A 14,172-nucleotide genomic window follows, 5' to 3' on the forward strand; every position below is an offset into this window, starting at 1 on the left:
GTAAACCTTTTAGGGCTGTCCTCTGTATTTTGTCCTTTGCTCTATTAGAGCTGTACACATCTAAAACAGACCATCTTTGATCAAGCATGAACTGGTGCAGGGCAAGCCAAATATTTTGCTGCCACTGACAAGCATGCATTGCTGAACACAGATTAAGGAGTTGACCACTTGCAGCACTGTGAGTGGGGACCTGAACATTCTCAAATTAAAACACATAATCATGCTGCCATCATACCATAAACTATAAAAATGTGTGTCTACCATTTCCTCACCCACTACACTGTGAAGTGCTATGTTCTGTAACACAATAACCACACCTCAGTGGCCATCACACACAACATGGAAACATTTCCCTTATACGCTCAAAGCAAAAACAACACACTTCCAACCACAAACCCATGTGATGCATTGTGCTGCCTGTGTTGGTAAGATCCCTTGCGCCCCACACAGAGGTAGTAAGCGCTATAAAAAAGTTAGAATTCAAAATAATACAATACAGGACATACATGTGCACATATATGCAAATGCTATAAGAATTGACACAGTTTAATTTAATAAAACTGACCTTTACCAAAATCTTCCTTTCTGTCTGGAGCTAAGGGCTAATGGGCCTACATTACAAATGGGTGTTGAATACCGATGCAACATTCTCGCACCTGGAATTGCTGATACAGCTGGGATCAGCAATTTCAAGGTGTGGAAATTCATCAACAGGGTTGCACCCTGAGAAAGCCCTCAAAAGCGAGGAGTTACCAGCTGAATAAAAATTAGCTTCTGAGCTACAATGAGGGCCTTGCATGCATCATGAGTTGAACCTTTCTACCATTTCCAATCCACTGTTAGATGATGGAAATGGATGTACCATTCTTTTGTGCTCTGCAGAGTGCAATCAAAATACCTAATGATTCGAACTGAACAGTTGTTAGGGCCAGATGTATGAAGCAGTTCTGAGGTCGCATAAGGCCCGATTTCGAGAATCATGCGTTCTGTGACCACAAAAATGTTTTTGTTATGTACAAGAGATAGACCAAACTGCAGTTCTACAGAATCACTATCTGCATTTATGATTCTGTATTTGTAAGGGGCGTGTTTAGGGCATCCCTTCCAAAGACCAAATCGCAGTGGTATATTTTAATGTTCTGAATTGAATTGTAGTCCCAAAACATCAATATTTTACCACCTCTTTGAGAATGTTAAAAACATATTTTTTAAGAGCAAGCAGAGGCCCCCACGAATGACTGTCTAAAAAAATGAAACTTTTTTTTAATCATTTTCCTTTAAAGAGAATGGGTTGCATTAAAAAAAAAAAGATAGTTTTATTTAAAAGCAATCACAGACATGGTGGTCTTCTGACACCAACAGGTCACCACCCCTGTGATGGCAATCATTCTCAGTGGGTTCCGAACTGCAATCTACCTCATTAATATTCGTGAGGTAGGTCAATAGAATAAAAAAAAAGTTTCATACATTAGGAATATAGATATCCTAATTGCGATTCGCAGAAAATCGTAATTTGGAAATAGGCATCCCTAATGCTAGTGCTTACTTTGGACTGGCACATCCAGGTTCGAGTATCAGTGTCAGGTCAATATCCTGTGATTGTGGGTAAGTCAATTAATTTCCTCCGCCTTAAAAATTAATGTGGCATTGTGTGTTGTAACTGGTGTTCATGTAAAGTGCTCAATACTTTCGGGCCGGGTTTGCACTATATAAATTTGCAACACAAAAGTAGGCAATCTTTTGTACATGCGTTCAATGAAAGACTTCATTTAACTACACACATCAGTCTGTGAGGTATGGTAGTCTTTAATTATCTCTGCTGGACAACCAAGACTTTCCCCTTCTCTGGGCGATTTGGGGAGTCAGGTTAAACTACATCCGAAAGAGACACCCAATTGAAATTAGAATTAGAATTTATATAAGAATTATTTCACTCAATGTTTTCAATCAGTATCTGAAACAAAGCACGCTTATCCATGGCCCATTAAACACTCATCTGAAAAAAAAAAGCCCAACCTGATGGCTTTGCCAATGCTTGCTTATAATGCAATGTACAATGTACATTAATGGACAGGAAGTTTCTAGTGGTTAAGGAACAGGTTTTGTATTTGGAAACCTTCAGATAAAATAACACTTTGATGCTGGTATATTGTGTGATGTGTTCCAAATCTGCTAGTTTCCCAGGGTGTGTGTTACCACACTGTGAAGTGGCACTTGCGAAGGAGTGGCTGACTGGACAAAGCAACTATCAGATGTCTGACTCTGCACCTGGGAGCTGAAGGCAAGCACCAGCTCTGATGACACACTGGGCCTCGCGCTTCCATGGGCCAGGTGAAGCAATACAAAGGTGCTAAAATTTCAAGGCGAAAGATATGCAAAACCGCTTAATTATTTGCGACTTAATCCCATGAACGTCAATTCACCAAAATGTCAAGGGTAGCTGTGGTGACAACACACACCATTTGACCTTTACATTCAATCCAAAACACACTTACGCACCTTTTCACACATAGACAAACTGTCGCTCACATAAACACACTCACTCTCACCTGCAGGCACCAATACAACATACATTTAAAAGCATTTTTTACCTCAGCTGCCAGAGGTGTTCATATTCCATATAATTATACTCCATTCTTTATTGTACTAATAGTGAATAATGTAGCATTATTTACTATTAGTTTAATAAAAATTGACAAACAAGGAAAGTAGAGCTCCAACTGACATCCATAAGCACGAGCTGCCTATGCGTTCCTAGCACTGATTTGGCCACCTCTGAGGCCAGGGGCGATGCTAGGGTTGCAAGAGGCAAGCAAGGGGTCACAGGTCTGACCCCCTAAATGACGTCCATGCTTAATCCACTCCCTCCCCAACCTTGTCAACTCGCTACTGTTACAGCAGGTGTTTTAATGAAAATATTAATGAATATTCATGTATTCTGAGTAATGGATTTGTGTAGAAAATGTAATAACATAGAGAAAAATAATACACACATTTGAAAATGTGTCCATGTAAGTGGCCGCCAATATTCACAAAGTATACATATTAATGGCTTATTAATATGAAATATGGAGCTTATGTTTGATTAATGTATTAGTGCATCATATTAAGGGTTATGCATTATGTGTTAGCTTTATTAATTGGAGGTCTTAACTTAGTGGAGGTCTTGGCCTAGTTGCACGGCCTCATGTCAAGCTGTATTTCTGAACCAATTAATAAAATGTCTGCTCAGAGAGTTAAATTGTAATTTTCCACTGTGCTGACTAAATGTGCTCATACCTAAAAGTCTTTCTTATGAGAACCGCGTGCTAGAAGATAATGTTCTTGTAAAATGTAACTGTATAAGTGTAATGTGTGTAAGACTGACTTTCTCAGGAGGAGAACAATAGAGACAACGACTGGAGTATAAGCTGCAACAATATTGTTACCTGACGAATCGGATGTTGAGGACATTACAGGAGAAGCCACATCAGCGACATGTGAACCGAGTACTAGTAGAAATTATAGATTTGATATTTTAGTTTTATTGGAAAAGTGCAAACATGCGATCCCTTGACTAGTAGGGACTTGGGAAGTAATTTTAGGAAATCTAACTCAGCTGGACTGCACTGATGGAAGACAGCGCATTTGCCCATTTTCTTTCTTGCCGACAGGCCATTAATTTACTGAGCATCTAGAGAGGTGCTTAACTTTAATGCTTAAAGACTTTGCGTTTTCTGAGCTTTGATGCTGAATCCTGATGACTTGCTGACCAAACTGATGTCCTGATGACGAAGACTATCTTTGCCTGCCGATCCAAATGAGGAGAAGTATTTTGTTCTGCATGTGTTTTGTTATGCCTATTTGCTTTTTCTTTCTAGCTACTAACCGCACTATTTTGATAGAGCCATAGTTAGATGTTTTCTAAATTTGTGTTGACTAAATGTTTTGCATGAAGCCCAACATGCTAATGCTAATCTGGTGTTAGATGAAGATCCTCACTAATGAAAGTTCGCTATATGGAGTAACAATCGATGTCGTTCCTTTGCGGAACTAAATGTATGTGATATTGTTTGTGCAATTGTTCTTGTTATTAATTTGCACCATAACCTTTGAATGTGTAATTGTTCAAGCTGTGATTAGATAACGTTTATTTCGCCGCTGTGGGCAGTCAGTGATATTTCTGTATGTTTATCATTTGATGTTGAGATTATTTTACATGACATTAGCATTGTTAATATAGGGAAATAAGTATTCTAACCTTTACTAAAAGGTGTGGTTATTCATGTCTGAAAGGTCATGGAGTGTGATAATTACTGACTCTAACTGATTACATATGTTATTGATTATAATTGATTATTGATGTTAGTGATTGGTTATTGATTATTGATCTGCATGTACTGGATCTATGGTGGGAACATCTTGAATGCGAGTCAAAAGGTTCATCAACCTATTTGCGTCCCCTTGTAAGTTTACTTATTAAGGTCTAATGCACTAACACTACAGGCTCTGTGCGCCCATCTTGCCATTCCTTAAATGATGTGCAAAGGCCATGTCACATACTAGGCATTGCTAGGAGCGCTTTTCATTTTTGTTGGTCATCCCCGGATGTGCACGTGGATCCAGGTGTTCTAGATGCTCTTAGGACACCCTGCTCTGAGAGCAGATGTGATTGATGCCCTCTCTGCTCCTGGCTCAAATCGGTGTGATTGCACATCCGTGAAGATGGAGCCTTTCATCCCCTGCAACTCAATTCAACCAGGATCTGAATACGTTTCTCCTTTCAGTTTAATCATAGAAACATGCTTGGGGTTTCTATTCAAGGGACTTGTTTCATATTGACAGAGTGTTGATTCTCAAGGAGTTAGAGCTACCATTACTGTTTTGATTTGTCAAGAAGTGCAGATGCCTGTGGTAATATGAACAGCCATTGGGAGGGATCTTGAAGATGAAAGACGTCCAGGATAAACCGGGACTTCACGCTAAAAGACTGTGGTTTACTCATTAACAATGACCAACAAGAATGTTTTTGTTATCATTCTGCACTATAGTACAAAAATAATAGCCTAATCCATGGTGCAAAGGTTGGCCCTAAATTCTCTTTGTGCTAGAAGAGGCCTGATGCTCAGCAGCACTGCAAATTCTCTTTACCGCTAGAGCCATTTGAGATAGTAAAGAGCGCATTAGTAACGACCAAACTGCACTGCGAGCAGTAATTACTATTGTGAGTATGAGTGGAAAATTGCAAAACCTTTCAAGAGAACAGGAAAAGGGGCAGCAAACAGACACAGCTCCCCCTTGCATCTCGCAACGGATTGGACAATTTAGGACTTTAACTCTGTGCATTGAAAATCTACACAACATATGAGATGCACGGTCTCTGTGGTCCGATTTTTTTGAGGGCCTGAAGATGAAACTTATCTCAAGACACCATAAGAAAAGAACTGCATCATAGCTTGCCATGTGACTCTTCCACTGTTTAGTTGTGCATCATGCACTTGATTTGCTTTTTGTCCTGTATTTTGCTTTTCTCCTCCTAGGTTTCCTTCCTCAGCTTGGTCACACTCTTTAGTCTTCGTCCAAATTACCTGACCATTTAATGTATTTTTTTACTGACATCCTCTATTTTACGAAGTATGCATTTTCATTAGCCACCATTTATTCCATGTTTTTCATTCTGTTTGATTATTAGCGATTTGTGGTCACGCTTGATGTGTCAGTGTCACCAACATCTGCACTGTTCAGCCCAATAAAGGATACTTTTGTAAGAACCCAAATGACAATACAGCTGCAAAGTGCACAGAACATGCTAAATACCTGCTCCATCCGTATGGCAGAATAAATCTTCTCTTATGAGTATTTGTTTCAGATGTACTTGCGAAGGACGCTTGAATTATTGCCACTACATTTAACTACAGCAGCAGTTCTTAACCTTTTGACTTTGGTGAACCTCCAGTGAATCACAACTGGGAGCCGAGGACTCCAGCCAAAGCAAATTCTAGGATTTTAAACATCAAAGCAATGCAGAGAAACACATACACATTAAATCCATACAAAAATAATGAACTATTTTGTTTAATACACAAAGAAAAAATACAAAATACGAAATTCGAATTTTAATAGGAAGGTTAGAGCTTTTCAAAATGTAATTTCATCTCTAAAAGGTGATTCAATACGCTCCCTCTTGCACATCTTTTTTCTGCTCCTAACGCATGGTCTCTTAAGTTGGTGCACACCAGTGCTTAATTTGTAAATAAAAAGGTACCGGTGCCCAAAGCCCTCCTCTTAAACATGCCGCTGCTGCAATTAAATGTGCGAACACAGAATATTGAGGCAGCGTAATCCTGAAGCCACCTCTGGCCTCTTCAATCCATATAAAGCCACTCCCTGCCCCTTCAGCTCACTCTTGCAGCTTTATACTTTCTCCCTTTGTGACGCTTTTTCGTTATTCCCTTCCCCCATCTTTCCCATGTGTGTCTTTTGCTCTCAGCAAATGCTTGAGGGAGAAGATTAAGCCCCGACCCTCAAAAATAAGTGCTGGTGCTCAGCACCGGAAACAAGCACAAATTAAGCACTGGTGCACACAAATGCGTCGGTTTAGACCCCCGATAGTCTATACTGGACTTAATTTGCTGAACTAGGGCTACTGCCACGAATCGAGACAAGCATTTTAGCTGCCAGTTTTAAATGTCTACATATTGACAGTGCAATACAATATTCATTTTTGCTTGTTTATGTATCTGTACTTTATCAATTTGGTACTATTGTCTAATGCTCTAATCGGTCGCGGAGCCCCTGTTTGGGTGTCAAGCACCCCATGGGGCCAAGGACGCAAGAGCTGCACTAAAGGGTCTTGCTTCATCCTAGAGGGGCTCCCCAGCCCACTCTGTGGTACATGTTTTATTTCAAGGGTGTACAAGCAGGGAAAACAATTAACATTTAGGAGGAAGTCGTTGTGCTATTCCTGAGCTGAAAGAAACAAACTTGCAACTTATCATGGCCAAGGGAGAGCAGCAACAGCAAAAGGCACCTCAATGGTGGTCGCTATGCAGAGAGAGAATCAACAGACAAATACAGCTGAGTCCATAGAGAGAGAGAGCGACAAGGGAGGAGGGGTGGTGGTGGAGAGACACAAGAAGAACAGGGACTTAATACAGGGCCACACTTCTCCCACAGTGCAGGGATCCCAGTGATTCTGGTCCTGGATGGCTCTCTCAATCACCTGTCCTCTTTGCCCTGTATGGTCTGCATTTAATTTAAAAGACGCCCAGTGCCCAAAAGCAGTGTTTTTATGAAGGCCAGGGGTCCCCCTCAGGTACTTCACAGGGGTCCCTCACAGGGGTCCCTCTTCAGGTTTTACTGCACCCCGCTAGAAACCTCATCGTCTAGTTATTCGGATAGCTGTTCAGACCAGGCGTGGTACATGTCAACCACCAGGGGCAGACTGGATTGAGCCAAAGACATACAGGAGCTCTGCAATCAACCCATGGAATTAACAGGTAAAGAAGATGATTCGTGGCTACAGTCCACTAAAGTGTCAATTACCCACCTGTCTGTTTGACAGTTGCTCTCATAGCTGAAGGCACATTTCATGATGCTGTCAAGGGTCATCAGGCTGACATGAGAATAGATATCCACTGACTTGTCTTCACTGGCAAGGGACTCCCATTTTCTCTAAGAAACAAAAGAGAAATGGGCACATTGAAATAGTATTTACTTCTTGCAATCGAAGGGTGTATCACTGAAAGCCAAGTTTTATATAGCTGTTCTTACTGCTAATTTCACAAGATAAATAGAGTGCAATCATACATCAGGACTTTGACAATGACTTCTTTCTAACCAATGGACCATACGTCCTCCCTGGTTAGTGACATACATAATTCTTTAATACTGATGTGTTATCCTTTTTGTAAATGACATAGCGTATTAATAGTTACACTTCAACCTTTGGTCCAGGTGAGAAATTTAGATTATTCATTTGGGACGAGGGTGTCTCTGCGAATTTACACAATCTGGTTACGTCTAAAGTCAGTGCTAACAAAATATCTGCTCAATCGCTGGTAGACATGACAGAAGCAGCAGGCCCAGAGACATGCATGCTAAGGTTAAGCAACACCAAACAACATTAAAGTGAGGAACACAACATAGTAAAATAGCCAAACCAAAATAAAAAAGAAACAAGAAACATTTACAAATTCCAATGAGACATAAACGATCAAAACTATATAAGGGGGAACTGTTCCAAATATTTCATTCCAGGTCTAGACATTTTCTGAGTTAACAGTGAGGTGCCATAATAATACTGTACATCAGCCAAATACAAGAGAATTTCCTACACCCATTCTTGCAATTTACTCATGGGAAAACGACCTCCCTTTGCAGCACTTCCTGGACACTTTCATCTAAAATGACCCCAGCTTTCCTAAGTCTGTGGGCGCCTTCAGCTTCTTTCCAGTTACTCCCATAGAGAGATGAAGTATCTTACTCTCTCCCAGTGCTGGACCTGGCTTTCCTTCGCGTTTTGAGCAGACAGAAAGCCTAGTGTGATTCTGGGAATGACTGGTTTCAGTTTCTGAGTCCCCCATTTGCGATACACTTAAAAAGGAATAACTGTTAAAGCAGCCTGTTGTATCATTTTCTGACTTGTTCTCCTTCTGGGCGACTAATTCCTAACAAGTGGTCACTATTCGGTGAAAAGCCCTACTACTCCCAGAGGCAGTTCCATGTCCTTCTGGAGGTCAGGAATGAAAAGCCAATCTGAGATGTGAGCTTGCATCTCCGAAGCATAGCTTCTCTTTATTTTCTTTAGTTATTTACAGCGTGAATGTTAGAACTGGGGTTTCTGGTTGTCAGAGTATGCCCCCTTTACAAGCAAACCACCACTGTAGTTGGAGAAAGTCAGATATACGCTTATAGATAAACTGTGCTCACTCTCTAGTAGCTTGGCACAGAGCAGTCAGGTTTATCTAAAGAGGCAATGTGTAAAGTATTTTGTGCAACATACACAGTAACTCAATGAAAACACCACAAAAGTACTCCACAGGTTTAGAAACATAGGCAATATTATTATGTGTAAAACAAGACCAAAATGACAAAATACTTGTCAGTAGAAGTCGAGATATGAATTTTTAAAGACTAAACCAGAAAGAGTGCTTAGAAGTCAATAGCGCTAAAAGGGTATTTAAGGTCATGATAGACCAGGGTACATCCAAAATTCAGGCTGACTGCAAAGGAGAGCAAGCTGGCTACAGAACTCATACAGGGTCCACTGAATAAGTACCTTCGATGGAAGAAGATTCAACGTTGAGGGTTCGATGCGTGGAGTAGATGGGTCACTGACGAATGAGGAGAGGCGTCGCTGCCAACGGAGGAAGTGTAGGCAATGCATTATTGCGAGCTGCGCAGCATCGAGGCAAAGTCAAAAATCAGACAGTGTTATGCATTGAGGTGATACACTGTTTTCGAACTACTGATGGAATTCAGGGTCAATGCATCACTCAGTGGGCAATGCAGTGTCTGCGATTTGGGAAGCAGCAGCAATGCATCGGCGTCAATAGAAAATATGCTGGTTCCGATCTGCGCAAGTCTTGGATGTGTGGATGTTCTTGGGTTGCAGCACAGATACTCTCTTCCGAGGGCCCAGGACTGGATTGCCACCACTTGGCTGGGCAGGACTCACAGCAGACAGTGCACAGGTGCTGACTGCAAGTTGTAGGCAGTCTTTGATGTCCTCAAAACTGCAGGAGAACAGGGGCAAGCCAACAAGCCCTTGGAGTCACTCTGGGTTCAGATGAGAAGTCTCCAGTCCTTTCCCAGTTAGGCAGAGATCAGCAGGCAGCAGGGTAATTCATCAAAGCAGAGAGCTGTCCTTCTTGGAAAGCAGTCCAGCATAGTAGCACCCCTTGTAGCACAGCAGTCCTTACTTCTGGCAGTGTTCTTCACTGGTCTAGTAGTGTGTTGATTTGGTAGGGTCAGAGACCCAGTTCTTATTCCCAAATGTGCCTTTGAATTGGGGGTGACTTCAAAGAAGGGTCTTTCAAGTTTACAGAGGTCCTTTTTTCCTAGCCCTGGCTCCAGGCTACCAGTAGAGGGTAATCAGCCCTTTGTGTGGGGGAAGGCACTCCTTATTCATGTGTGTCAGCTCCACCTCCTCCCTTCCTGCCCAGGGAGAGACACGAGAATGCAGATAAGTGCTCAGACACACATAACCTTCCTGTATTTGTGGCTGTCTAGGGGGAATGCACAACGTGAGACTGTTACCCACACCAGACGTGTATTGGTGACAGGCTGCAGACAGACAGAACTGTAAAAGCAGAGAAATGCCCACTTTCTAAAAGTGACATTTCTAAATTAGTAATGTAACTCCAACGTTACCATTAAAGAGGATTAATCATTACCATTCCAATCATATGAAACATGATGTTGCTACTCCGTTCTGATTAGGAATTAAAGCTTCAAAGTATATTAAGGAATTCCAATGCTGGTCTATGAGAAGAGTAGGCCTCACAGTAGTGAAAAAATAACTGTGAGTTTTTCTCTACCAGGACATGTAAAACATAAAACTACATGTCCTGCCTTTTACTTACATAGCCCCCTGCCCTATGGGCTACCTACAGCCTACATTAGGGGTGATTTATATGTACTAAAAGGGGAGTTTCAGGCTTGGCAAGTGGTTTTGAATGCCAAGTCGAAGTGGCAGTGAAACATCCCATGCAGGCTCTGCAGTGGCAGGCCTGAGTCATGTTTAAAGGGCTACCTAAGTGGGTGACACAATCAGTGCTGCAAGCCCACTAGCAGCATTTAATTTATAGGCACTGGGTATATTTTATACCACTTTACAAGGTACTTACAAGTAAATTAAGTTTGTCAATTGTATATGCACCAATGTTACCATCTTTAGGAGAGAAGCATGTGCACTGGCCAGCAGTGGTAAAATGCTCAGAGTCCTAAGGCCAACAAAAAGATATAGCAGAAATGTGAAATAAACAGACATCAAGTTTGGAGGGAAGATCACCCTAAGGCTGACAGGTCTAACTGTGAACATGGTTTGTAAGCGTATACCGTTTTACAATATGAACAATAATAACAAAGAAAATACAAAACAAAATGCAATTCAATGAAAAATACACTCAAATAATAAAGTAGAACATAGCAAACCATCTTGAACCAAACTTTGTCTCAATGGTAAGCCACTACAATGCTAAAATCACAAGAACGATATGATCAAATTTTTGCATCAAGAAACAAATGATTCACCTACATTTAGCACAGTTCTCAGGGAAGCAAGCTGAACTTTAGGTAAGCGACTGAGGAGTAAGTTATAAAAGTCTACCATAGTCTGAAGTTCAGGTTTGGCCCTTAACTGTCTAAAATCCTAAAGTAGTCTCAACTGAACGTGGTCAGTCCTGGCCAAGGCATTTAACTGAGATTGAAAGTTAAGGGCCTTGTAATAAAATGGGTTATTGGTTGACTGATGTGGGGCCCTGCTCAAGGCAGCAACCAGAATCCTTATCAGGTTGAGGCACAAGCCAACCATAAATTAACCTGTGCTCAACCCTATGGTAGCTTGGCATAGAGCAGTCAGGCTTAATGTAGAGGCAATGTGTAAATTATCTGTGCAACACTTCAAACAGTAATATTGTGAAAACACTACACAAAAAGGATCTCACTCCAAGTTAGAAAAATATAATTTATTGCAATAAGGTTCAGGTGCAAGGTTGTTGGAAGACAGCTGTATCCATAAGGCTTCAGATTAGGTGGCTAGTCATCTAGCCTCTGGAGTCACTCCGGGTTCTGGGTTCAAGAGATGTAGGTCCAGCCCTTCTCACCCAGACATGAAGGAAGCAGGTCAGCAAAGCAGGGCAGCAGTCCTTCAGAGCAGCAGTCCAGCAGGGTGGCAGCCCTTTCAGCAGCACAGCAGTCCTTTTTTCTGGCAGAGTGACTACAGGTCCAGAAGTCTACAGAAGAGTTAGTGTTGGAGTTCCAGTAACCAGTTGTGCCTCTGAAGTGGGGAGAAGCTTCTAGGGGCAAGCCTTTGAAATGCCCTGCCTTCCTGGTCCCGGCTCCAGACTAACTACAGGGGGTATGCAGCCATTTTGTGTGGAGACAGGACACAGTCTATTCAAGTGTAATTGGGGCTGGGCCCAGCTCCTCCCTCCTATCCTGCCAGTGATGTCCCATCCAGTCACACCTAAGCTCCCCATCGCATGTGGCTGCCTAGGAAGAATACACAAAGCCCAACTGTTACTTACACCCAGTCATGTGACCCAGAGACAGGTTGCAGGCTCTAAGATGGCTAAGGCAAAAAATACCATCTTTCTAAAAGTGTCATTTTCGAAATTGGAATTTAAATTCCAACTTCACCATAAGTTAGAATTTCTTATTACAATTCCAGACACACAAAACATGAACCGGTTACCTCTTCCCATTTGTAATTACACTGATAAAATGTAACAATCTTATCCCATGGAGAGGTAGGCCTTGCAGTAGTGAAAAATGAATTAAATAGGTTTTATTTACTACCACAACATGTAAAACATATAGGTACATGTCCTACTTTTTGAATACATTGCACCCTGCCTGCCCTAAGTGTGATGTACATGTATTAAAAAGTAAGGATTGGGCCTGGCAAAAGGCTTATCTTAACAGATCAACATAGCAGTTGTAAAATATAGCATAGTGTCCTTGACTGAATAACAATGTGAAACTTGGACTGGTTGTATACAATTGTTTCAAACATGCTCGTAGTCACACAGATGGAAGACATTGGACTGTTTCAATTTTGAGTCATACGATTAATTCCCATTGGATGATGTCCCTTCAACATGACATGAACTGATACCTTTGACAAATCAGAATGCTTTCCGAATTCTAAAATGTCTATGGATTGTTTAATTTTGAGGCAGTCCCTGGCAGATTCTTGCAGACCCCCAATGCTGTCCTGATGCTTGCTGATCCTGATGCTTTGCCTGATAATCATTCCTTGAATGCTGTATCCTTGGGAGAGGTATCTCCCTCTCTGCCATTTTCCCCCTGATATGCCCTATACATTTAGAAATTCTTTTATTTTTCCATTCAGTGACTGAGCTTTTAATACGCTGACGCTTTCCCTTTATATTTTTCTTTGCCTCACTTAGTTAGTGACCTGCAGTCTGAGATTATCTTTTTCCAAATTATTTTTGCCCTTTTTGTACTTTTGTCTTTTGCCCTCATATGTTCTGCACCACACATGTATTTCCCTGATTTGGTTAGATGTAGGGTTGACCTGTGCCCAGCCAAAGATTTGTGACTCTGCAACTTTGAATTGACCAATGATTGGTAACGCTCAGCAACACATTATTTCAGTATCTCAGATATGTTAATTAATGTTATGCAGTATTCATTTTGAATGCTTGGTTTTATTAAGGTTATTTCGACACCTTAGGCAGCCCTTGGTGATTATACATCTTTATAACTTGGTTTTGCACATTGACTTTGAGCTTCCGTTTGTAATACATATTAAACTTTATTTCTTGATTGGAGTTTTCCTTCCGTGGACACATTGGTTATTGTGTTTAAATTGTTTGGGGTGGTATTAAAATTCTGGTGATGGGTTTACTACACCACTTACTGGATCCAAAGATTCATCCACCTCAATGAGCATTGATTCCTGCAAAGGATAAAAATGCTACAACAATTCTGAAGGTCAGGGCACCGAGATGGACAGCACAGTGTCACCTGGATTCAAATAAGTCCTCCCTGAATGACTAAAACCAGAGGATTTTTATACAGTATCTCACTCTAGAAATGGTGCAAAGTAGGGGTGGGTGCAATGTATGTAATTCTGTGTAGTATAATCATGCAGATTTACCTGAGAATGCCACAAGAATACACTTGAATTACATGAAGAGAGTAATTCTGTATTTTCCGCTATTTCTTATCGCAAAAATGCCCTCTCATGCTCAAAATGGCCCCAAGGTTGCATTTTTATAGCGCTAAATGCAACAGAACACAAACAGCAAGTGCAAGCAGTGGCTTTCGCTTCCTAAATGTCCTCTTCGAGAAGGATTTTTCCATAACTTACCACCTGCATTTAACACTCTTTTCTTAATGCAAAATGCACCCTCACATCCAAAATGGACCGGCAGATGCATTTTGCACTAAGAAACAGCACTAAATGCAGCAGACCCCGACCAGCGAGAGTGAGCTTCTGGG

General features: G+C 41.3%; 1 protein-coding gene across 1 annotated transcript in view; it reads right to left on the reverse strand.

Annotated features, from left to right (window-relative positions):
• LOC138293487 (cytochrome P450 4B1-like) overlaps positions 1-14,172 on the reverse strand; it is a 229,601-nt gene that overhangs the window by 137,097 nt on the left and 78,332 nt on the right. Inside the window, exon 5 of the mRNA XM_069232725.1 lies at positions 7,529-7,653. Within this exon, the coding sequence (XP_069088826.1) occupies positions 7,529-7,653 (125 nt within the window). The remainder of the gene's footprint in view (positions 1-7,528; positions 7,654-14,172) is intronic.

Source organism: Pleurodeles waltl, chromosome 4_2, assembly GCF_031143425.1.
Source record: "Pleurodeles waltl isolate 20211129_DDA chromosome 4_2, aPleWal1.hap1.20221129, whole genome shotgun sequence".
Classification (NCBI taxonomy): Eukaryota; Metazoa; Chordata; class Amphibia; order Caudata; family Salamandridae; genus Pleurodeles; species Pleurodeles waltl.